General features: G+C 36.1%; 1 protein-coding gene across 4 annotated transcripts in view; it reads left to right on the top strand.

The window, feature by feature from the left end:
• LOC127524842 (CUB and sushi domain-containing protein 1-like) overlaps positions 1-26,784 on the top strand; it is a 632,721-nt gene that overhangs the window by 508,901 nt on the left and 97,036 nt on the right. For all 4 annotated transcript variants that reach the window (XM_051916817.1, XM_051916816.1, XM_051916815.1 and 1 more), the window contains 2 exons: positions 1,140-1,327; positions 9,115-9,309. In XM_051916817.1, the coding sequence (XP_051772777.1) occupies positions 1,140-1,327; positions 9,115-9,309 (383 nt within the window). The remainder of the gene's footprint in view (positions 1-1,139; positions 1,328-9,114; positions 9,310-26,784) is intronic.

The raw sequence follows: 26,784 nt of genomic DNA, 5'->3' as shown, positions 1-26,784 counted from the left end.
AAAAAATGTAGCTCATGACAAACACTCAATGGCCAGGAAGTGTGCCAAGTACATATGGGGCATTTCTAGACAGATGTGGTCAGTATATCATTGCCAGATTACATTAAGAATCACTGCCACCAATTGGAGGTTCTTTTTAAATCATAGATGTTTCATTATGTTTAATTAAATAGCTTTTATTTTATGGATTATAGATGCTTAATTTCCCAGAATACTCTAATTTACCCTTAAGTGTTCAAAATGTAGCCAAATTGAGCAGGTTTGCAAGACCTGAAACAGAAGCCAGTGATTGTTTTTTTTTTTGTACTTAGGGGTGGAAATACATCAGTGTTGAAGCATATTATGAATTCAAATCACTGCAATTTAATGAGTGTCCTGTATCAAAGCCTTCACACACAAATCAACAATCATAATCATCAACTCACATACTTAAATATTTAGAATGATTATGATTGCTTGTGTTTCACTCTGCTGAAGTCATCATGACTTCATGGACTTTCATTACAATTACAAAACAGACCAACTACAATGAAGGATTCCCTTCTGAAAACTAGTGGGCTTTCTGGTGAAGCAGGTTAAGCGAGGATGTATTGGTCACCGTTGAACGCTTTCCTAGATTAACATCCTTGTTTACTAAAAGCATTTATCAAAAATATTGTTTATGCTTTAACATATCATTACATAATAATAGAAAGCAATTACTAAAACATTTTAATAAATGAAAAAATGTCACACAGAGTCTGTCTAGTCTAATGACATGCTCTTTAGGATTCTTAATGGCCAATTTAAGCACATTAAAGCCATTGCAATTGATATTGCTTAATAACTAGTAAAATCATCACTAAAGGATATTGTGAATAATCAGTGTATCGCCCAGCTCTGTTTTGTTTGACAGAAATGTTGTTAAGCATGTTAACCTTCTTGGTTGGGACACCTCTACATGACCTGTCAATGCAGAAGACCAACATCCCAAATCAACATATGTTTGGATTTAAAAGGGTCTAGTGATTTTTTTTTTTTATGCTCAAAATAAATCTAGTGGCTTTAAATTTAGTACATTGGTGGGACCTTATGCATAATGCTTAACAACTGAATCAAATATCTAGCAATCCTTAATTCCTTCTTCATTTGTTGTGCAGTTTTAACATGGAGCCCAGCTATGACTTCCTCCATATCTATGAGGGCGAAGATTCCAACGGACCCTTGATCATCAGTCTGCAGGGGAACCAGGTTCCCGAGCGCATCGAGAGCAGTGGGAACAGCCTTTTCCTGGCCTTTCGCAGTGATGCCTCCCTGGGGATGTCTGGCTTTGCCATTGAATATAAAGGCAAGTCTCACCCTGCAGGTGTATGGTTTGTTCCCTTGAGAGGAGGGCTTGGGAAACAAGTGAAGCACAACCACGGGGTCAGTGGTCACTTTCAGATTGCATTTAAGGTTGAGTGTCATGAAAACATGTCCAGGTCACATTTCAACATAAAATAAAATAACTTTTAGTGCTGCTGAGGAAAGATTTTTTTAATTATGACATTCAAACACATTCTAGCTCAGATCACATCAAACCATGCAAATTATTATTATTATTGTTATACTTTGTTCTCAAATTGTTAATGTTAACAACATCAGCGTTGCGTGACTACGTGTATTTAGTGTGTATTAGCTGTAGATTTCAATTTATGTACAATCAAATCTGTAACGTTAATTTGTCATACCATACAATCCGCCATCCAAATGATGAGTTTAATTATTGCAGCTGCTGTTAGAAAAGGTTATAAATGATCGACCTCACATGCGATATAACCTACTAGCTGGGACTCGTTCTTTATGTAAACAGACGTGATGCACTGATGCAAAGACAAACGGCAACATGCTCGAATTTCCCACGAAAACCCACCAGTACCACACTAATTATAAAACATTATTACAAGCTTACCGTTGTGAATTGGGCTAAGGTAAGGAGATGTTATGTACTTGCTCAAAAATTGATTTTGATCATTTTTAACCAAAAAAAAGTTACTGACAGCAGCTTTAATATAAATGAGAATTTAGATAATTAAAATTATATAATAAGGAGGCTTAATAATAAGTGCTTAGTTGCAATGAAAGTGCAAACAATCTTAGCAATCCTAAAAATAATTTATTTCTTTATATTTGGAGTGAAAAGTGACCTAAAGATGTTCTTGATGATAATTCTCTTGGCTATGAAAGCTTGTTCCTTTTAGGAATGTCAGATAGTTTTGAATGTTTTGCCAGTTAAAGCTGTAGTAATTAGATTCGCTTTCATCTTAAATAAGTGACTATGGATATTTGTCTTTTATGTGGACTGTGAAGGCTGGTAGAATATCTGAATTATCTAAAAACTCTTGGATGGAATTAGGTTTTACAAGACAATGGCTAATGTTAAGCAGCTCCTTTGTAACTTACAAATTAAAGTAAGAATTCATCAATACTGTAACACCCATTAAATGCTGACCCTGATGACCAGATAAGGACTCTGGAGATTTGCAACTATTTCCTGCTCATTCCAAGAAGAAGAGGCTGAAGGAACTCTGACACGTTAAAAGCACACACTGCATTTTTAAATATTTGAGAGATGCTGATATTAAAGACTCCATTGAATTCAAATTGGATGGCTTTGTGGCTTTTAGTCCATGCCTATTAGGTTTGAGGCCATCATTATGCTAGTTTACTCCTAAATTTGACTCCTAAATAAAGTCTTACTCTTCCAGGAAATTGAATAAAAAATATTGATGACTTGGCTTGCACTCGGGCGTATCAAAACTGTGTCCAATAAAAGGCTCTCAAGAATGTCCTCTGAGTAGTGATAACAAGTAGAAAATATTTAATCACAGATAAGAAGTAATTGTAAGGCTATAGGATGTTATAAAAAAGGATGCTTCAATATGTCTTGTTAAAAATTTAGTTGGAAATACATCAATACAGGAAGGACAACTGTGTTTGTGTAGCCTTTTCTTGAGTTCCTTAAAGGGTTAGTTCACCCAAAAATTAAAATTCTGTCATTAATTACTCACCCTCATGTCGTTCCAAACCAGTAAGAGTTTTGTTCATCTTTGAAACACAAATTGAAGATCTTTTTGATGAAATCTGAGAGCTTTTTGTCCCTTCATAGACAGCTACGCAACTGACACTTTGACGCTTCATAAAGAGTTCATAAAGAGATCCTAAAACTAATCCATATGAATTGAGTGGTTTAGTCCAAATTTTCTGAAGAGACACGATCTCTTTATATGATGAACAGATTTAGGTTTTTATTCACATATAAATATTCATCAACTCACACATCAGTTGTGGTAAACAGAAGCTCAAGCATGTTTGCTTTATATACAAGAACCAATGAGGTTCTTTTTTGTGTGTTACACAGCAACACGCTAGCTTCTGCAAGAACCAGTGAGGTTAATTCTTGCAGCACGTTTGAGCTTCCCCAAGAGGTTTGTTCTTACGCATCAAGCAGGCTCGGTTGAGATTCTGTTTATGTTCGCTGATCAATGTTTATATGTGAATAAAAGCCTAAATTAAATCTGTTCATTATATAAAGCAATCAAGTCTCTTCTGAAAATTTTGACTAAACCACTCAATTCATATGGATTAGTTTCTCGATCTCTTTATGAACTTTTTGAAGCGTCACAGTGTCAGTTGGTGTCTATGGAGGGACAGAAAGCTCTCAGATTTCATAAAAAAGATCTTCTTTTGTGTTCTGAAGATGAACAAAACTCTTACTGGTTTGGAACGACATGAGGGTGAGTAATTAATGACAGAATTTTAATTATTGGGTGAACTAACCCTTTAACAATACCGCCACTTGGAACTTTGGCATCTGTGCTGGAGTACTAAATGCATGTGTTAGTGAAAGAGCATTTGTTAAATGATTCGCAAGGGTACAACTTTCCTGTGATTAGTCAAAGAAAAAAAAACAAAAAACTCTTAAGTGGTATTGAGTTATATGTTGTGTTTCTCTTCAGTAATACTATTAACCTTCCTCATTGAATACCTGGCAATATTCCCCATGGGAAGAGCAAGTTTCGCCAATCCGCCCTTTGTAAATGCTCTTTTAAAAAGAATGAGTTTGTATTTCGAAAATCAGGGCATGCGACAATGACAATGCACCGTCCCTAATGTGCTATGCACCTCCCTGAAATCATTTCCACTCCCAACGGCCCTTTTTATATGATGATTATGGTTGAGTAAAAGTGCAGTTCATGGATTGTTGAATATTTTAATTGTAATTATTTTAATGGCAGCCTATTGCACAGTGTAGATGAACTCTGACTTCAACCTTTTGTCTTTGCTCCACATGAATACCCAATACATTTTAAAAGCTTGCTTGCCAATGTATTATACTGCTTTGTTGATGGTCTCGACATCCCACAATGCTTCAGGATTTCACTTTCATGTCGTGCCATTAGTTTTGTCCCGTGTTTATTGGAAAACTGAGTGACACATGGGAGTTTGATTTTTGCTGTGAAAGCTCATCAGAGAGCACGATCATAACACACAAGTGATGTGACTATTCGAATTCTATGCTTCACGTCTCAGTGCAGTGGTTTAAATCCTGATAGAGTGCTTAATTCTGCAGTATTGATTATATTATTGATAGCATTTCATTGCATTTCTTCTTCTGACTTGAATTTAAAGGTGAAGTGTAATTTCTGCAACACTAGTAGTGACTGTTTTAAAAGTGTAGTTTTAAAGTGTAGATCTGTGAGACATTAGTGTTGTTTCTAGCTAGCACCTGCCACTCTGCGTACCCTCAGAATGTTAGGGAGAGAAAAAAAAAAGAACAGAAGGTTGTTTGGCACATTTCAGCATGATTATGAATCTATTGCAGTATAATGCAAACTTTAGAAAGGTGCTCTTATTGAAGAATGCATCAGTTTAAAAACAATATAACAACTATATATACACTAGTTATAAAACAATGGCCTGTTTAATTTTTAAGGATGCAAGAAAGGATGGAAACTGTAATGTTGAGAGAAATTGTAAGTAAGGTCCAGAGGTGTTGTGTGCGCTGTGTGAACATGATGATTATTGTACTTCTAGACCAAATGTGAGCATGAATTTACTCATCTCACTTGCACAAAAACAGATTCAGTATTGCTAAAAATGAATAAAAACAGTCAAATTCAAATTCATACTATTATGAAAACCTGCAATAATTAATTGTTAAATTACACAAATATACTTTATGTATTTAATCTGTTTATTAATTAATACTGCATCCAGCCGACTGGGGGTGATCGAGATGCTTTGGCTTCATTTTTCAGGACTCGTGTGGCACGCTTGGTTTTTACAGTGTAGAGTAGAAGCCATTGAATGAATACCGATTTCACTTTGAATCATTAGCCCCTTTCACACAGCAATCCCGGTAAATTACTGTAAATTTACCAGAATGACTTTACCGGCAAATACACAAATATGCTGTTCACAGAAGAAATGGCGTTCTGGCTTTTTACCTTTAAGAGACCATTTACACATCAGCACCAAAATACCATAAATTCTGTGATGTCAGTCGATCTTTAAACGCTGCACCGTTGTCTTCATTTTCCCGTATGAGAAGCGATTTAGTTTTACTGTCTGTTCAATTTGACAACATATTTTGACATCTGAGTGACAGGCATAAAGGGATGATCAAACAGAATGCGCTTTTGCTCTTAAAACCACGAGACACGTATAATAGTATCCAACTGCAAAGCCGCAGCACTGATGAAAAGAAGGCTGGGTCTCAAGCGGAACATGTTGAAAAAGCTGCGAGATGTGGCGCAATGGTTAAATATGTCCATCTAGTGCATATTTATTTACATTAAAAAAAAAAAAACTATTAAAAAGCAGTGATTATGATTGCAACTTTATAATTGGCTCAAAGCAGACTTCTTACTCATACCTGTAATCTTCATTTTGCGTTCACACAGCATCATACTGGTAATTTACTGGTAATTTTACAACTTTCCTTACTGGTAAATTGCCAGTATTTGATTTACCAGTATTTTTAAAAAGGTCCTGTTCACACATGATCACTTACCGGTAATTTACCAGTAAAGACTGTATGTGTGAAAGGGGCTATTGGTGTTGTTCATTTAACTGTTCACAAGCTCAGATCTGAATGTGATTATATCATTGTTTGCTGTTTGTTCTTGCCTTTGCATTGCGAGAACAACAGCACTTTCTATTATGTGTCTCACTCTCTCCATCGAAGCTTTAATTAGAGTGTGTCATACATGACAATGAAATGATAGAGTCTGTTTCTCTCTGTTGTTGTTTTCTTTTAATTAATTCAGTGTCCTTATTTGCTTACTGTTTTCCTTTATATAAAGCAATCTTTTATCTGCTATTGTTCATCACACACCAGTAAACACAATTATTAATGTCCTTACTAGGGGAAAGAAATGAATATGTGAATATTACAGTCCAAAGACTCTCATACCTTGAGGAAAATATTATATTGATAAATGGAGAAATATATATATATAAAGTGTTTGGACACTTAGAGGTAGGAATGCCTTTGCAGTAGATCAGGGATTTCATTTATGAGATCATTTATATATCGTTTATGGACCCAGAATTTCCTGTCAAACAGTCAAACTGGGTAAAAAGTCTTTAGTAAAGCGTTATGATTTATAATAACTTTTATAAATAAATGTTATAATACACATAAAGTAATGGCAGATTTGTCAGTTTTGGGTGAACTGTTCCTTTAAGAGTGTGGCTGGCAATCTTGACACATTTAATCACATTTCAGTACATTTTGCAGAATTCCACCCAAAATAAGACAAAAGAATGTGGAAAATTTCCACACATCTCATTTGGGCCTGGTAATAAGAAGTTATTGTATCTGATATATATGGTGGCGGTGAAGGCAGGCAGTCTCATGACAGATATGCAGATTAGGGTGAGCAGAAATGTGAATACTCTGTTTGAATGTTAAGTTCCCCTTTCCTAAAGGCAGCATGTATGCTGTAAATGATGACAGAATATTTATTTTTTGGGCCTGTTCCTTTTAGTCTGTGCGGTGCACTCCAGGTGCACTCGCTGTTCCTCTGTTGTTGTGGAAACGAGGAAGATTGTGTTGCACACTTGCAATTTTGCAGATAGAATCTTCCCTACCTCCTTCCCACTTTCTCAGGTCCCCAAAGCACAGGCAGATAGCTGTTAACTGTCAAGTTGTTTGGCAGCCTCTCTAAGCACCACCTCCGGACTTTTTCCAACTGTCCTTCTCCCGGTGTCGGGTGCTAGAAGGACAGAGACCATCTTCCTCATCCCCGGCGCGTTTACCTGCCTTTCCCCTGGTGTTAGTTCGCTTTAATGCATAATGCCCTCAAGCCACTGTCTACTCTCTCTTCACTTTTCGTCTTATGCTACCTCTCTTTTTCTTGCTGTCTGGTACCTGTCTCAGCCCTGGGAATGGCTGGCAGGTAACACAAGAGCGGGATGTGATTGTGCATCTGATTAGTTTTGTTCATGGTCAATTAAATTACAGGTATGATTGCTTATATTTAAGGCTGTCAATCAATTAAAATCATGTAATCAAATTACTGACTTAAGCATTTATCAACAGTGGCGTTCATATATATATATATATATATATATATATAAAATAGGTCTTTTAACTCACCTGCTTGTAATCACATCATTATCTATAGGACACAGATGATTGGTTCCTGCTGTATTAGTAGCAGCAGCAGCGTAGCAGATCTATTCCGCCAAGTCCAAACTTATCAACATTGTCACACCCATTACCATGCCAAACACTCCCGAGAGTTATGACGGAAATATATATATGTAAAACTCAATAGAGTGCTACAGGGATGACGTATTTTTGTAGGCCGAACCCCGGAAACGAGTTAGCACTTCAGGTTCCATCGTCCTAAAGTCAATGCGTTATTGAATGGGTTTTTTGGTTAACTCCCTGAAAATGGGCAAGTTGCATAAACATAGCCATTATGTTAAGACTGTCTTAAGCCCTAGTATGACCAACTTACAGTTCGTCAAGGGTAATTAGTCTTACTTTTTGGTATCAAATTAGACCTATCTACATTTTTATGTAACTGACTTAAAAGTTATGAACAGTTTTAGTGAACATTTACACAACAACGATGTGAAATCTGATTCATTAATACAGTCTGTCATTAAGGTTATTCAAAGAACAAAAGAAAAAGAGAAAATCACTCACTGCTCTTGACTGAATAACTTTTGTAGCTTTAATAATGATTAATCCATACTTCATTTATACAGTGAAGATAGTGTTTTTACATTTTATTACAATTTCTGAATATTTCCTATACCTGAATATTACAGTTAGACCTACCTGAAAATATTGAAACAAGGTTACATGGGTCAAAAACAATGAAAATAAGGACCGTTTATTATATTAAAAGGTGTATTAAAGGCACAGATAATGTGACATTTATTATAATGGGTTTATCTAAAGATTGTTTCAAGTTCACTTAAATTAAAAGTTGTTATATTTTTAAAGCATATTAAATGTTAAAAATTATGGCTTTCAATTATACTTTAATGTTAAATGGCTGTAATCAATGGCTAAAATTGTGGGGGTGGGATTCCATTCAATAAAGACATCATACAGTATTGATGATTAAATTATTAAAATATAAAAATATGTTAATTTTAATGTTAGATGCAATTAATCATGATTAATTTGATTAAAAGTTAATTTTTTAATCGATTTAATCCAAAGATTTACAACAAGATGAGCTGAAACCTGTAACTACTTGCAAAAGATTATGTTCTGCAACAGTCTAATGCCACGTCTACACAGGACACGTCCGTGGACATCATAGCGAATCTTCCAAATCCATTTGTCCTGTTGTCTGAAGTAGCACAAGCATGTGGAGTGTGTCAGAAATAGAATGGGCATCCGATTACTGTCGCGACTTGATGCAGAATTTTAGAGATTTTCCCATTCAAGTAGACATAACTGCCTAGAGTCATTAAGCAAATGGCTGCCGAGAGATCTGACTGTTTTAAAGGGACTTTTGTCATGTCCATTTTTTTTCTATCTTCATTATCCAAGTAAACAATTTCTTTAAATTGTTATATTGTACTATGTTATATTTTGTTTTGTTTTGTTTTGTTTTTTGACAGAAAAGCCACGAGAAGCATGCTTCGACCCTGGGAACATTATGAACGGAACTAGATTGGGAATGGACTACAAGCTGGGCTCAACTGTGACGTATCAGTGTGATTCTGGGTACACCATTGCAGGACCGCCTACTCTCACCTGCATCATTGGGACTGATGGGAAACCTGTATGGGACAAAGCTCTGCCTACGTGTAAAGGTAGGACCTGAATGTTGCAGTTTCTATACAGAGACATAAGGGGTGTTATAGGAATTACAAAAACAGGAGTGTCAGTTTTTATTGTTGAAGAGCAATGATAAATCTTTTAATTCAAATGGTACATAACGTGTTTTTACACTGTGTAATGGTCTGGTTGCATGTTACTTTGAGAAGGAGGTGAATATATGCTGGCTGCACCATTCTGTTTAGTTTGTGCCATCTTTTAACAAAATACAATTGTTAACTGTAACCTGTGTCATGCGGATCATTTATAATGCACTATAGGTTGCAACTGATGCCAGACTGTGTTTATCAAATTTAAATTTTAAAATGAATGAGATGAAGTACCTTTTGTTTGTCAAGTATTTATTTCACTGGATTATTTAAAAATAGACATTATGACATTAATATTTAATACATAAATCATTTTTCTCGTTTCATTACCATAATTCATTATTCATAAATTATTCATACCATGGCATACATTTTCCGCCCACCAATACAGGAAATTTGTAATTATTGCTGACTTTTTATTTATTTATTATTATTTTTTCACAGATTGTTTGGTTGTTCATTGATTTTGGAACCTTGATTTTTGTCTTTTTTGTCCAGCAGTTTTAAACGCAAAGTATTGATGCATGTTAATTTGATTAAGCATCTCTTCATCTAAAGAAAATAGCAGCAGCCTCCTTATCAGAGACAGTATTCCTTTTGTTGTTTGCAATCTTGAGAGTTAATTGATTAGGCCATTGTTACATGCATAGTTCTGCTCTGTCACACTGCCAGTACGCAGCCATTATTTATTGGGTTTGAAGAAACCGTCTGGTTCTCCCATTGGCTTACACAGAGTGAGACAGACGCGGACAGAGGCCTTTAAAAGAACAGCGCCCAGGTCTTTGTCCCTCAGTGACAGATGAGAGAGCTTGGGTGGTGACAAGTGCCACTCATTCACACATTTCCTGTCAATCCAAGACCTTTCTCATTTCTCCAGCTTCCCCCTCTGTCTTCCATTTCTTTTTTTCAAACCATCTGCGTTTTGGTTACATATTCAGGGATCTAGCAGTCAAGGGAAAGCATAGAATTAAAAGGAAATATATTGGGGGTGTAACGGTTCATATATTCGTCCCGCTCTGTATTTTGTTACTTTCGATAAGAAAGAAAGTGTCATCTTTCAAATTCTGTCAATTTTATCACGAAATTCAAACAATAAATGCCGTTTTGACACTTTTTGATGTGGCGTAACAGATCGCTGTATAGGCGCCTCAGTTCAAGCGGCAGTCGATCACTACTTCCTTCACTAGTCGATCACTTCCCCTTCACTACTATTTACAGAATGAACATGAATGAGCATCTGAAGGTATGTTGAAAGATACAGTACAACTTAATGATCATATCGTAACGTGTCATATCTTGTGCAATCGCTCAATAAGTGTTTCAACCGTGGAAGGAAGTCAATAAAACAGCTTGTAAACAATGTCACGTTGCATTGCATTTACATCAGAAAAGCCATTTAGTGTCCACAGCTTGTCGCTAGAGAAATGCATTATATTAGCGTATATAAATAATATTTTACTTAACCTTTTAGTGATATCTTAATTATTTAATGTATGTTTACATAAATCCATCATGAAAACAAGTTATGACAGCCACTGTGTAAATGATTATATTTCAACAACGAATTGGAGAAACAGAATTTTATAATTAGATATAGAAGTTAATGCAAGAACTGCCTTATGTGCAATGTACATGTTTATGTACATTTATTATTATTATTAGTGTTTATTATTATATCTAAAATTAAATAGCAATTGCTATGTTGTTAATTGTAACCTTTAATATTATAGTTATTAATGTGCAAGTAAGGGGTCCCTATATAGTCTACAGCATTAGCAGAGATTTCAATTATAATTGAATGAATTTAAAGACAGAGACACAGTTTGTTCAGTAAACCACTGTTTAATAAAAAATAAACAAATATGTTTAGTTTTCTCACCCTGCTGTGCTGAATCTGCAAACCCCCAACATGCCATGCTTGAGTCAGTGTCGTTATGTCCAGCCAGTTGGTCCGCTTAAATAAACAGATTGCAATTTCATTTCGTGCCGCTAGCAGTGCAGAAATCACACACTTCACTGTTATGTAATTCCCAGTGTTTCTGTGATAATAGCTCAAATCACATGACAGAAGAAGCATGTGCTCCCTCTGAACCCAGCGTGTTCAAAAACAACACCAGGTTATAGATATGAACGTGCAATGAACATCATTGACCCCAATCCAAAGGTCAAGCAAGGGTTTCGCACCTCAGTAGCATCCGTTGATTATTTAACCTCTTTTGATGGAGATGGAAAGCCGCTGATGCCCTTTGTGAGACAGCCTCATTTCCGCACTCCAGGAACATTTTGTTTGTCCTCACTGATGGAATTTCCAGCACGTTGCTTCGCCCATCTTTATGCATGAGCTGTAACTGTGGGGTAGAGACATATTCCTATACAGGTCATTGTTGAGCTAACATAATCATCTGATTGTGTCATGAGAGATGCTTTATTTGATCTTAATCATCCGCACAGAGTGTACGCAAGCCCACGTTCGTACAATCCATTAGCTTTGTGCCTGCTAAGAATCCCCCCCGGCTCCTCTATTAGTTAAGTGAGTATGTCTACCAAAGACAACTGGATTCTGGAGAGGTTGCACAGCCTGACTCAGTCTATATTAGCCTCTTTAAATAACGGTAGCAGGGATAAACATGTTTTTTTTTTTTTTTCTGTTTTAAATAATGAAGTGTTGCAGTCAGTTGCAGTTCAACGATGACATTTTGTTGTTTCGGTTAGGCAATCATGTTCAAACACCAGCATGTACACCAGTTGTACAAACTGGTAAAACCCCAGAAACTGCCTAACAACTACTCGGAACACCTTCGTAACATGACAAGGCCTATATAACTTCAGATCTCTCTTCAAACTGTCAAAGTATTCAAAGGCTCATATAACATTCAGATTTCATACTTAAAACTTCCAGGCAAGGTTGTCATTCAACCCAACATTCAAAGTTTGTCTTGAGCTTGACCTCTAGTTGTGGTTAATGCTGATTTGGTCCTTGTCTAGTACCCTGTTTACACCTGGTATTAAGATGCGTTTTGGTCGATCGGATCACAAGTAGACTAGAGAGACACATTTCCATTTACACCTGGTATTTCAATCTGTCTCTTTTGTCCAGTCTAGACTAGCAATATGTGGGTACAATATTTTTTTCAACAATGTAATGTTTTAAACACTTTTTTTTTTTTTTAACTCTACATGTGTGCAGTAAAAGTAACTTTAAAGAAGATCTACATTTCTCATTTTCATCCATGGAGATGACACATGGAAAATGTGCTATGCTTTATGGATAATTTCTGTCACCTGGTGGAAAACAAACATACTTCATGACATGAAACATGAAAATGATATGAAATTACCACTATAACCAGGAGATGGCTGCAGAGGACCATTCATTAGCTCATTTGCTATTTCCACTCCCTTTTATAGTTCTTTTCACATGTTTTACTTTTGGCCTGCTTTTTTATTAATGAATATTATAACACATTTTAGCAATTTGATTGCACTGAAGTATGAAGTATAGTATGGGTAGGAAAAGTCACAGGGCCCTATCATACACCCGGCGCAATGCGGCACCAGGCGCGACACAAGTGTTTTTTGCTAGTTTCAACCTGACGCATTTATCATTTTCATCATTCCATCCTTCGCCACATTGTTTAAATAGCAAATGCATTTGCACCCATTTGGAACCGAGGTGTGTTTGGCCTTATTGTGGGCGCGTTGCTATTTTGAGGCAACTGAAATAGACTGGTCTAAAGTCAATGCAACAATATTTGTTTTGTTATTTAAAGAGCGCGTTAGTAATATGCGCCTATATGCGGGTGCACAACACGCGTACACTCTGCTTATTACACACACAGGGACGCACAGCAGCACACAAACATGCCAAATATTAAAAATAAAAGGATTACAGTGTAAAAGATTATTATTGTGTGCATAAAGATAAAAATGTTTTGGTGGAATCTGGCTTGTCCCGTAGATGGTCTGCTCGCGTGCTTTAACCTCACGCACGAGCAGATCCGTTTCCTCGCTAGAGAAGCATTCAGTTTTTCTGCTTGCAGATTCCGCCATGTAAAAATAGCGAATCCACCATGGCCCGAGCGCAACTGGCTTTTAAAGGGAATGGGAGATGAGACTCTGATTGGTTTATTTCACATTACGCCCAAAACACACCCATTACTCATTAAGAGAATAGGGACAACCCTTTTAGACCTGGCGCGCCGACCATTTTTCCCGTCGTTAAACTAGCAAAAGTGGATTCGGACACGCCCTAAGTGCACTTGCGGTGTGCGCTTTAGACCATATGCTTAGATCGTTAAAATAGGGCTCACAAAGTCTCATGGACATATAGATGAAAGGAGTTTCATTAAAAATAAATAATTCATTTAGTTATACTAAATGAATATAAGAAATGTTGCCAACTAGATTATTTTATTTTAGTTAAAGATTATTTTATTACAAATGACAAAAGTTTTCTTATGGTTTTAGTTTTAGTTAACTACAGTAACCCTGCTCAATATTGTTCTTGTTTATCAGTTAGAAGTCACTAATCATTGACATACAGAAGTATTTTGTGATGGTCATGGCGCATTGATTCACAGACAGCAGTTTGTGGAGGTTAATCCTTTTAGCCGTCCTCAGTCAGAGCTCTTTAATGCAGAGGTGTGAGGTTAGACGAAGTAGAAAAGAGACTGTGAGCCATTTGCGATGCTTTTATACACTGCTGCTGCAGCTTCATTTTATCAATAGCCCATGCTTAAAGCTAATGAGGTAAATGGCTTGCTGAGTACTTATGACCTTTTAGCCAAAGTGGGCGCTTCCAAGTAGTCCAGTGAGAATGAGTCAGATTTGATTGGGGGGCGGCAACGGATGAACGGACGTATCTGAGTTTTTCTTTGTGGGGTGGGCAATGGCTTAAAAAGAGTGCAGTAGGCACAATTGGAAATCGTTCTGAAAACCAAGGGAGATGTGAAGCAAATGTTGCTGTTTCACGGGCCATTTCATCATATTGTCTGTCACTTCAGTTTATTTCTAGTCTCCGAAATCTGTTATTTATGTCACCTTCAGCAAGGAGAGGCAGCACGCCATCACTGCATTTATCCATTGTGTCGACCTCCAGCAATACACAGTGCACATACTGTTCAAAGCATTACTAATATACAGAGGCCTTAGGCCAGGATAATGACTTTAACAACATCATTTAAGAGTTAATGGGGTGTAATGCTCTCTCATCATTTAAGCCATACAAGCAGATGCATACATACAATGCACATGTGCTTGTAATTGTAACATTCCACAATATGGCTTTAGGAATGAATGTCCCTTTTCAAGATAGGTTTTCGCAGGTCTTTAAAAAGCAAAAACGTGCCTGTGGCAACATTTCAGCAAAATTATATTATGTTGCTGCTTGCACGTTTTGCGACACTTTACGTGAATAGTCTAGTGAATGGCGTTAAAAGCAAGTTCAGTTTTAACGCCTTAATGGCAACCATCCCATGTTAGCTTGCTTCTACAAGAGCTCTTTTATCGTGACGTGTGTTTCACGGGACTCGCAAGTGCAATGCTGTACCAGGTGAGCTACCGATCAAGTTTACTATACGTCAGAAAAGCCATAAATATGGAACTGTGGTCGGTCGATTAAAAAAGTATTGTATATGTAGGTATGTTTTTGGAGTTTTGCAAAAAAAAAAAAAAAAATTGTAAGTACAGGCACACTTTTCCAATAAGCTTGTGTTGTTATAAAGACCTAAAAAGTCTTAAATTCAGTTTGATCAAATTTAATGCCATAAAAAGTCTTAAATATCTTATATGGTATAACAAAAACAGTCAATGAATACCACACTTTCATATGATCTACTGTTGATGAACAATTGTACCATTGTTGTCAGATTGTATTGCTGATTTCAAATATATTTTTGAAACTTAATTTTGACAAACTGTTGCCCTTCAAGTATACAAGAGCTGTATGGCTATTACCCACATCAGAAATAGCTGTTCAAGTGCATAAACAAGATGACCACCAAATTAAATTACTTGTCTCAAAGACAATTCGACAAAATCTGCACCTGCAAAACTCCTCAGATTTTCAAACACCTGTTAAGAGTTAAAACACCTGTAAGATATAGTCAAGCCAAGGCACCTTTATTTATATAGCGCTTTATACAATACAGATTGCAGCTCAATTCTTTGCTTTTTTATTTATTACATATTTTGGCTAATTTTATTATGCATTCATCTAACAACAAAGAACAATTACCACATAAAGCAGCACACACAAATTTAGCAACGTTCAAGAAACCACACAACTGCCTTTAGTAACCACCTGGCAAGGCCTACTGTCTGTCAGACTTCAAATCTCTGTTCATCTGCTGCTTATTTGTGTAAAACTCAACTTTTCTCAACTTTACCGCATCACTGGACATACCCACATCACACAATGATTCGCAGTGATGGGAAGTCATTTATTTTCTATGAGCAACAGCAACCATTGCTGTCACTCATTGAATATGAATGACTTTGACTCGCTGAAAATCACTGTCTGTGGCAATTTTCTGTATCACCACCCGGAACATCCTTAGCAACACACTAGCAACCATCTAGCAATGCTATGACAACCACCTAGAGCACCCTAGTGGGGGTCAAGTCAAAGAAAATAGTCTACACGTAATATGAAGCTTTACCTGTAAATATGAAGATACATTTCTAGCTTCTGATTTTAAATTGCAATTCACAAGTTCACACTTATAAATAGTCAAAGTAAAAGAAGTTTGCGTATTTAGCGTGCTGTCCGAGGAGAGGGCTCCAAGCTTGGTATTTTGGCCCGAACCCAGAGTACTCCCCCCTATATTCCTGGCTGAGTGAAGAGTGAGGAGTTAGGGTGGTGGAGGGTGCTGAAAACTGTCGAGGAACATAGGTGAGCCAGCTACGTGTATATATATATATATATATATATATATATATATATATATATATATATATATATATATATATATATATATATATATATATATATATATATATATATATATATATAGGGCTCCTCTCGTGCTGATTGGATAGATCATTTGAACGTCTTCCTCCCGAACTTTGCATTTATTGCATAGACAAAGAACATAATGTGTTTAAAATACATATACACAATACAATTGAATTATAACATTTGCCCTCTTTAATGCTATTAACCTGAACGTATAAAGCAAACTGTTTGCTGAAAATATATCCTTAACTTAATAACAACACTGAAATAGGAGCGCACAGGTTATCTGTCAATCAATTGCGTATGAATGTTGTGTCCATTTCTATAATGGTAGGTATATATATATATATATATATATATATATATATATATATGCAGCCCCCCCCCCACCCCCCCATCTCTCTGACCCCCTGAAGGCCATTGTGTAATGTAATTTGCACTCTGCATATAACAACATTCTATAAACCACCCAGAACACCTTAACAACTACTTAACGTCCACTCCGAACAAACAGCAAGGCCTACATCCCTTCAAACTTCAAATCAATCTTCAAACTGCAGTTAATTTTCATAAATGTAAACTTTCTCTGCCGCATCACAACACTCCCACATCATGCATTAACGGACAGCATGATGTATGTGTTGCTTACCTGTAAATGCGTTTCCTGTACAACAACGTAACTCACTGCTTAGTCACCGTAGTGCGATGCATGGTCGCACCTCCGTCGTTTGAACCACGTTGGTTCAACAATATAGGACTGCCATGATGTCATGCACAGGTAATGATATCTGCTAATTTTCGATTCAAGATCGTAATTCATTTAATATTATTATAGTTCATTTACACAAACAACAGAAAGCTGTTCATTTTTTATCACGTTAACATGTAGTATATAAATTGCAGATGTTTCTCCGATATACATGCAATTCATTCAGTCAGCAGCTTTCTCCGCAGCGCAATTTTTCTGAGATGCTGCTGCAGTGGAATGGAAATAAAGATATAGAATGTACTGCATGTTAGCTTGCTTATTGTTGCTAGGAGCTTGATCTATTTAAGTCTACATGTCATGCTAACAAAAAAACAAAGAAATAAATATTTCTAACCACAGGCCGAGAGCTGTAGATCCAACAACACAAATTTGTGCTGCTGTTTGCGAATGGTCATTGGAACTTTGGTTTTGAAAACACATTGTTGAACTGTGTTTGTAATGATGGAACTGGCTAACAATGTTTTCAGGAAACGCACCCCAGATTAGCAACTTTCAGTCAACCATTTCCCTAAAATTGTAATACATATGCTTCTCTGTGAGTGCAAATAGAGAGTGCACTGCTCTATGGTGCCTCTGAGTGAAGGTCTTGTGGCGGATATGCAGATCAGGGTGAGCAGGACTGGGAAGACTCAGTCTGAATGTTAAGGTCCTCTCTCCCAAAGGCTGCATGCATGGAAATGGCTTCTATATGCAATATACCATGAGCATCAGTCCAGCATCAGCTGTCTAATGAAATGGCATGCTGTTTTTTGCATTAGTGGCTCATGCAGGGTTAATGGGGATACATCAGAACACTCCATAACAGCCAATAATCGTGCCTTTACCAAGTGCATTTTTGCTTTTTTTAACAGTTACTGCTTGCAAAATTGTCATTTTTAATTGAGAGGATTGATTTTAATATTGTTAGTGACAGCGTAACAAGTAAATGCTGTGATTATATATTGGAAAAGTCGCTGAGAGCAGGCAGTGACTGCTAGGCCTTTTTTTTTTTTTTATACAAGCTTGTAATTTCTCTACCACCGTTTGGAATACTGATGTGGCCCAGAGCCACATCCCCAAGCTTTTAGACAAAACTCATTAGAAAGAGGTGAGGTCCCTTTAAATAATGAAGGATTTTCCTCTCTTTCTTTGGTTCTCTCACCCAAACAGATCTTTTATTCGTTTCCATAGTAACTAAAAGACTGTCTCAGTACTGTTGAATGAGGACTCTTCCCTGGCTGTAAATAGTGAGAAGGCGTGGGGGTTGGGAGCGTGGTGGCATGGCGCCTCTCAGAGGCCGTACAGATCCACGGCTGTTTCTAATCCGGAGAAGCCTCCTTTTCGTGGATGCGTGATTTTCCACAGCTATGTTCAAGCACTGCATTGTGAGTGAAGTTGGGGTTGGTCAGGTGGCAGCCACAGCTGTTGTCTCCATGCTTATGTGAGGCAGGAACACATGGGCTGCTACATTTAGCCACGCATGCAGTCTGGGCACAACAGAGCGCCGCTAACAACAGCTAATGAGCTGCAGTCTTAGGGAAGATACAGTTATCCCGCGGTGACCTGTTCTTATGTAGGCTAATGCGTGTTTTGATGTCATGCGCTCTTTGTTGAGCAGTTTTGGGCTCTCAGTGGATATTTACAGAACATAAAAAGATAAAAGACAGAATCCAAAAGTGCATATGGCTGAATTTAGTGTATGTAGGTTACCACAAGCTTTTGAACGCTCTGTGTTATGATCCTTTTTTTTTTTTTTTTTTTTTTTTTTTTTTTGTCCTTCTGTAGCAATGCTGTTTTATTCTTCAAGATCATTCCACTGACATTTTGAATTGCATGAATCTGAATCGCTGTAAGTTGTTCATGTTTTATTTGGAAATTAATCATTGAATATGCAGAACTGAATTTGAAAAATGATTCTGATGTCATACTTTAATGGAATAGATCAACAAAAAGTGATATGACCCTCATGTTTTTTTTTTTTTCATGGAACACAAAATGAGAACTTTTGAAGAAGACTGTAGATTGCAACCTTTTTTGGTTTAATGTATCAGCAAAACATTATATAAGTAACTCTATAGTCTATATGTTATTAATTAACTATAAGTAATTGATTCTTTTTTTTTAATCTATTACAACTTACAGATACTCCACCAGAAATTCTCTTATTATTTGCTCACTCTCATTCTGTCCCAGATGTATAAGACTTTCTTTCTTCAGATCTGTGAGTAATTATAATGCAAGAAAACACATAAGTCACACAAAGTGAACATCATGCTAATCCATGCTACTCCAGTTGATGAATCAATACTGTCTTCTGAAGCAAAACAATAGGTGTAGATAAGAAAAATCCTAATATTTTAACCTTTTTAAACTATAAACCTTCACATCCATTGGTAACACTTTACAATAAGGTCCATTAACATTCAGCAATATATTTTTACAGCATTTATTAAACTTTTTTAAATGTCAATTTATTTTTTTTACATGCATTTAATGCATTAACTTTGTTAAATTAGCTTGTTCAGAATAGAAATAAACAAAATTATTATTATTATTATTATTACTGTATTATTATTTTTAAAAATGGAAAAAAGTACTCTTACAGCTACAGTACAATTAGCAGTTTAGCTCAGCCTAATTTATTTATTTAGCTAGTTTTGGGTAAATGTTAAAAATTAAGGAAGAGCAACTGCTGGTCATTTAACATGCATTAAATGAATTGAAAATTAGATTATAACCAAAGGAGAAATTTGGAGATTTTTCTGCCTATCACCTCAATAAGGTGGTTGTCATGTATGATAGTGAGTTAGTGACTTTATCCCTGTACATTATTACTTAATCTGCTAGTCCCTTATAGAAAACTTTTCTTTTTCTTTCTTTCTTTTTTTTCTGTGGATTTGTGATGGTATTTAGCAGGAGCTGCACTTTGTTTTCTCCCCCTTTTCTTCATATTCCTATTAGTGTCCTTTAGCAAAGCAAAGAAGTGCTAGACCAGAAAGAAAGAAAGAAAGAAACCCCAGACAGTCAAGCCTAAAAAAATGTATATTTCCAAAAACCTGAAATTTCTTTCCATCTCAGTGTGAAATTGCAGGTTTCTAAAAGCAAATCTCCGAACAAAAGGCACAGTATATGTGTGCTTGTATTTGCGTATGCCCACTTGCACACAAGCACGCACAACTCTCTCTCTCTCTCTTTCTGTGTGTGTGTGTGTGTGTGTGTGTGTGTGTGTGCGTGTGCGTGTGTGTGTTGCTCCAGACAGTCTCCTCATGGCGAGTGTGAAGGGAAGGTGATGTGATCAAAGCTACAGGAGTGAGTTTGATATGCAGAAAACAGGGAGCCTCAGCTGCATTCTGACACCAGCTTTTCATGAGCTCACAGAAGCATTGTGAGGCAGATGAAGCAACAGACCTGTGGGTGCCAGAGCCCAGAGGCTTTAGCATGGGACTGATGTGTGAGGAATCTCAATTGAAGATCATTGTTACTGAGACCTGAGGGATGAAAGGAACACAGCCAGAGCAGAGAGATCACAGGTGGCGTGGACTGCGATTTTGGAAGGCCAGGATATTCATTGGCATTGAGATAAAGGCAATTATGAGCAGAGTTATGCCAAGGTTTAGGTACACACAGAACTTGCTTAGTTCTAACCTCATGCTCTTTTGTTGTTTGTCACAGTTGGTGGCTCTCTGGAAGACATTTAACAAATAACATGTTATGTAATCATTTCTTTTTGGTGAGGACCTCTTTCTTAATTGCATTTCTTCAAAATTGTCTAGGTTATTATTATTTCTTAAAGCAAAGCAGTGAAATATTTAGAAATATTTAAAACAAATAGTGGTATCCATTTGTGGTATAACCACCACACACATAACCATTTTGTTTTGAAAACCATATTAAATGATAGTAACCATAGTAAAACCATACTAAATGAACCAACAGTAAATGATGTCACATAGTGACCGCTGTAGACCATGTTTCAAGATCAGTAAGTCCCAGTAATAAACAGGATAGTAAGATATTTTGACTATGGTAACGTCGGTTACGACAAATTGGTACCTTTTCAAATGTTAAATGAAATAGCCTCAAGAACAACTTGATATTACATATATTATATTATGTTATACCATGGTCTGAATAATCTGAATAATCGATCCTGACTGGCTGGAAGGTGTGCATTAAAACTGGTTAATGCACAGTTCCAGTCAGTTCAATCACTGTTCTCTATTAATGCACTGCTTTCATTGGCGCATACACACACATCACTCTCACACAGATATCGGAGATTGCACACACAGAAATATATATTATAATTATATTCCTTAGCAACAAGGTGGTAACATTGCTATTTATGAAGAAATTAAATTCACAGCTTCTTTGTTAGATAAGAGAGACGCTGCACAGACGCAGGTAATTCATTACAATTTAAAATTACAGATTTGTATATATATGTTACCGGCAATGTGTGAAATTGTATAGAATGCCTATACTATACTATACTACTATACTAGGGAGTATATAGAATGCCTGAAGTTTGTAGGCTTGGTTGAAGTTTGGTTTATATTTCACACATTTCCTAGGCATTCTATACAATGCCAAAGGGCCAGCCAGCTTGTTATCCTGTATAATACCTAGGTAATGTATGGAATGCCTAGGAAAAGTATGCAACATAATCACAAAAAACAGACATTTCATACTTTGCCTACAAACTTCACGGATTCTATATATTCCCTAGACATTCTATACATCCCTGCTTTTCACACATTGCCGGTAACATATATATGTATATATATATATATATACAGTTGCAAGAAAAAGTATTTGAACCATTTGCAGAATCTGTGAAAATGTGAATAATTTTAACAAAATAAGAGAGATCATACAAAATGCATGTTATTTTTTATTTAGTACTGTCCTGAGTAAGATATTTTACATAAAAGATGTTTACATATAGTTCACAAGACAAAAAAAAAAAATGTTTTGTTTTGTGATGGTTGTTCATGAGTCCCTTGTTTGTTCTGAGCAGTTAAACTGAGCTCTGTTCTTCAGAAAAATCCTCTAGGTCCTGCAGATTCTTCAGTTTTCAAGGATTTTTTTGCATATTTGAGCCCTTTCTAGCAGTGACTGTATGATTTTGAGATCCATCTTTTCACACTGAGGACAACTGAGGGACTCAAACACAACTATTAAAAAAGGTTCAAACATTCTCTGATGCTCCAGAAGGAAACAAGATGCATTAAGAGCCGAGGGGTGAAAACTTTTGAACAGGATGAAGAGGTCTTATTTTGTTTAAATATCTTTTTTTTTTTTTTCATTTAGTACTGCCCTTCAGAAGCAACAGAAGATACTTGCAGAGATACAGATGTTTCCCGGAAGAAAAATTAAGTACAATTTACCTTTTCACCTCCCGGATCTTAATGCATCTTGTTTCCTTCTGGAGCATCAGTGAATGTTTGAACCTATTTTAATAGTTGTGTTTGAGTCCCTCAGTTGTCCTCAGTGTGATAAAATGGATCTCAAAATCATACAGTCACTGCTGGAAAGGGTTCAAATATGCAAAAAATGCTTGAAAACTGAAGAATCTGCAGGACCTGGAGGATTTTTCTGAAGAACAGAGCTCAAACAAGGGACTCATGAACAACCATCACAAAACAAAAAAACAGTTGTAGATCATCCAGGTAACCACACACAATATTAAGAATCAGTGGTTCACATACTTTTGAACAGGGTTTTTTTTTTTGTTTGTTTGTTTGTTTGTTTTGTTTTTTTTAATAAATTCAGCTTTATTTATTTATTTATTTTTTGTCTTGTGAACTATATGTAAACATCTTTTATGTAAAATATCTTTGTGTGTGTGTGTATATATATATATATAAGGTGTATATATATATATATATATATATATATATATAAGGTGTATATATATATATATATATATATATATATATATATATATATATAATATATTTCTGTAATGGTAGAGCTACATTTTCAGTGGCCATTACTCTACTCTTCAGTGTTACATGATATTTAACAAATACTTCTAATATGCTGAAATGAAAATGGTTGTCCTGCTTGGTGAAAGTCGAAAGTGTGGAAATGTTAATAGGAAGTTTGAAGAATAGCATATATTTCAAATAGAAATATTTTCAGAATGTCTACAAACTAGTGTGTTTATGATAATTAATGAAAATAATCTACAACCCGAATTCCGGAAATGTTGGGGCATTTTTTCAGTTTGAATAAAATGAAAACTAAGAGACTTTCAAATCACATGAGCGAATATTTTATTCACAATAGAACATAGATAACATAACACATGTTTAAACTGAGAAATTTTACACTTTTATCCTCTAAATGAGCTCATTTCAAATTTGATGCCTGCTACAGGTCTCAAAATGGCTGAAAAAGCAAGAAATTTTGAAAAGATTCAGCGGGGAGAACATCTAGCAACTAATTAAGTTAACTGATATCAGGTCTGTAACATGATTAGCTATAAAAGGGATGTCTTAGAGAGGCAGAGTCTCTCAGAAGTAAAGATAGGCAGAGCTGTGAAAGAGTGCGTAAAAAGATTGTGGAATACTTTAAAAACAATGTTCCTTAACATCAAATTGCAAAGGCTTTGTAAATCTCATCATCTACAGTACATAACATCATCAAAGATTCAGAGAAACTGGAGAAATCTCTGTGCATAAGGGACAAGGCTGAAGACCTTTATTGGATGCCCGTGGTATACGTGCCCAGGAATACTTCCAGCAACCACTGTCGGTAAACACAATCCGCCGTGCCATCTGCAGATGCCAACTAAAGCTCTATCATGCAAAAAGGAAGCCATATGTGAATGTGGTCCAGAAGCGCCGTCGTTTCCTGTGGGCCAAGGCTCATTTAAATTGGACTGTTTCAAAGTGGAAAAGTGTTCTATGGTGAGAGGAGTCCAAATTTGACATTCTTGTTGGAAATCATGGACGCCGTGTCCTCTGGGCTAGAGAGGAGGGAGACCTTCCAGCGTGTTATCAACGTTCAGTTCAAAAGCCAGCATCTCTGATGGTATGGGAGTGCATAAGTGCATACGGTATGGCCAGCTTGCTTGTTTTGGAAGGCACTATGAATGCTGAAAGGTTTTAGAGCAACATATGCTCCCCTCCAGATGACGTCTGTTTCAGTGAAGGCCTTGTGTATTTCAGCAGGACAATGCAAAACCACATACTGCAGCTATTACAACAGCATGGCTTCGTCGTAGAAGAGTCCAGGTGCTGAATTGGCCTGCCTGCAGTCCAGATATTTCACCTATAGAGAAAAATATGTCAAAGACGACCACGAACTCTTCAGGCAAGAATGGGACCAAATTCCAACACCAAAACTAAAAAAACTCATAACCTCGATGCCCAGACGTCTTCACACTGTTTTGAAAAGAAGAGGAGATGCTACACCATGGTAAACATGCCCCCGTCCCAACTATTTTGACACCTGTAGCAGGCATCAAATTTGAAATGAGCTTATTTTGTGCATAAAATTGTAAAATTTATCAGTTTAAACATTTGTTATGTTATCTATGTTCTATTGTGAATAAAATATTGGCTCATGTGATATGAAAGTCTTTTAGTTTTCATTTTATTCAAATTTAAAAAACATCCCAACATTTCCGGAATTCGAGTTGTAGTAACAAACACCAGTTTTCAATATCAAACAGCATAATGGGCTGTTTTTAAAAAGCTAAAATAACTGGAAATGGCTGACACTGGAAGGTTTGCACATTCAAGGTAAATAATGGCTGTGTCTGCTCTTACATTAAAAATAAGGTGGATACAATTAACAACGTAACAAAATGATCAGGCTTGGATGGATTCTGCACCCTCTGCAAAGCTCTACAAATCCCTGGCCTCTTGCGTGTTCGTTTATAATATTTTTAGCCTAATTTGATTATACTTTCAGATTAGCAGTCTAACTCAATTTAACACATTTTAGCTTTACTGCAGAATTTCATATAAGTTTTCCTTTAGTCAGTGCAGCAAAAACATCCTTGGTAATCAGCTTGGTAATTAATAACTTTTTTTATGAGTAATGCAATTATTGTTGGTCAACTGAAATGGGTTTTTTAATGGCCAATGCGATTGCTGAGATCTAGAGAGCAGGATGTCTTACACTGATATGCTGTGCATATAAATGAATGATAAAATTACATGCATAACATTAACACTTGCTAATATAAACTCTTATTTTACTTTTTTCCTGAAATTCTCAAAAAAAAAAAAAAAAAAAAAAAAAAGTGAAAACTGAAAATGATCAAACTGATACAAGGGGGTTGGTAGCACTTCTGTTAATCGGCCAAGCAGGCACAGTTATCGACCACAGTTATCTCTAAACACCAACAAATGGGCTGATTTCTTACAATAACTTTTAAAATTAAAGTTCCCCAACATTGCTTATCACAGGTGGTCCATCGGTTACAAGGTCATACTCAATGGGAAAGGTATGACAGAAGCACTGACACTGATTAATATCTCCACAAATACTCTTTGCTGACCTTCTTAGCCTCAATTTTTTTTACACTTAGCACTCCCAATAATCCTCTCGGTGACCTTTGTGGTTGATTTTCACTTGTTTTTCCTGTCATGCACAGTCAAACACCTAAGCGTTTAGCCTCTACCCATTACGATCATGATAAAGAGATAACACACGCCAATGCACCAACACACAGATGATTTATAGTCTTCATTGGCTGCACCTCCTCAATACTCCCTCCTCATGCTCAGACCTGAATTACGAATCAGTTTTACTAAAATACCTGTCAGACGCTATAGCAATTCCCAAAGCCTTTCCACGCGGTTTGCATGATGTGTTAATTGTAGGCTATTCTAGCAGCGCTACCATAAAGCTGGTTTGTGCAATTAATGTCAAGCTCAAGCAAATTAACCCTGCTTGTATAAAGGTATGTACATTTTCCAATATCTTGTTATTGACTTTCTTGCTCCAATAAATGTTTAGGAGTAAAGTGAACCGCTTGCTGCAGGATGCAATGATCTGGTGTCATTAGCTTGTACGAGTCCACACAACAATTACTGTTGAGTTGTTATTAGCGAGAGCTACTTCTGTCTTTAATGTGAATCATGTTTGATGTACAGTGATTGATTATTAATTTATTGTTTAAAAAAGCAGTGTGTTTTAAAATGTGTCAGTCACTCAAAACAGCCTTTTTTACATTTCCTCTGGTAATTATCTGTGCCTTGTTTTTGAATAAGCCTTGAAATTGTGATTTTTTTTATTTTTTTTTTATTTTTTTTTATAAATAAACCTGCACTATTTACTACTCTCTGTACACTCAGCAGGGAATATCTGTTGAAGTTCATTTTGCTTGGCAAAATTCATTCAGTTGTAATGCCCTGCAACTTCATCAAACACAGGCAACAATTGAGTCATCATGCAGATTAGAGGTTTCAAATATAATGACATGCTCATGTTACAAAATATTATGTAAATGACTATACTTTCATATAAATGTATATAATGCATCCAGGTGTGTTTATGTAATAAATGTATTAAAATATATTTAAATTAATATAAAATATATAATTCATCATACATAAAACTAAATTTAAAATGTGGATGATATGTAATATAAAAGTAAATGTGACTTTTATTTTTAGTATTAATTTATCAGTTTTTT

Source organism: Ctenopharyngodon idella, chromosome 13, assembly GCF_019924925.1.
Source record: "Ctenopharyngodon idella isolate HZGC_01 chromosome 13, HZGC01, whole genome shotgun sequence".
Lineage (NCBI taxonomy): Eukaryota > Metazoa > Chordata > Actinopteri > Cypriniformes > Xenocyprididae > Ctenopharyngodon > Ctenopharyngodon idella.
Note: the sequence above shows the minus strand (reverse complement) of the source record. Positions and strands in the feature narration are given on the sequence as shown.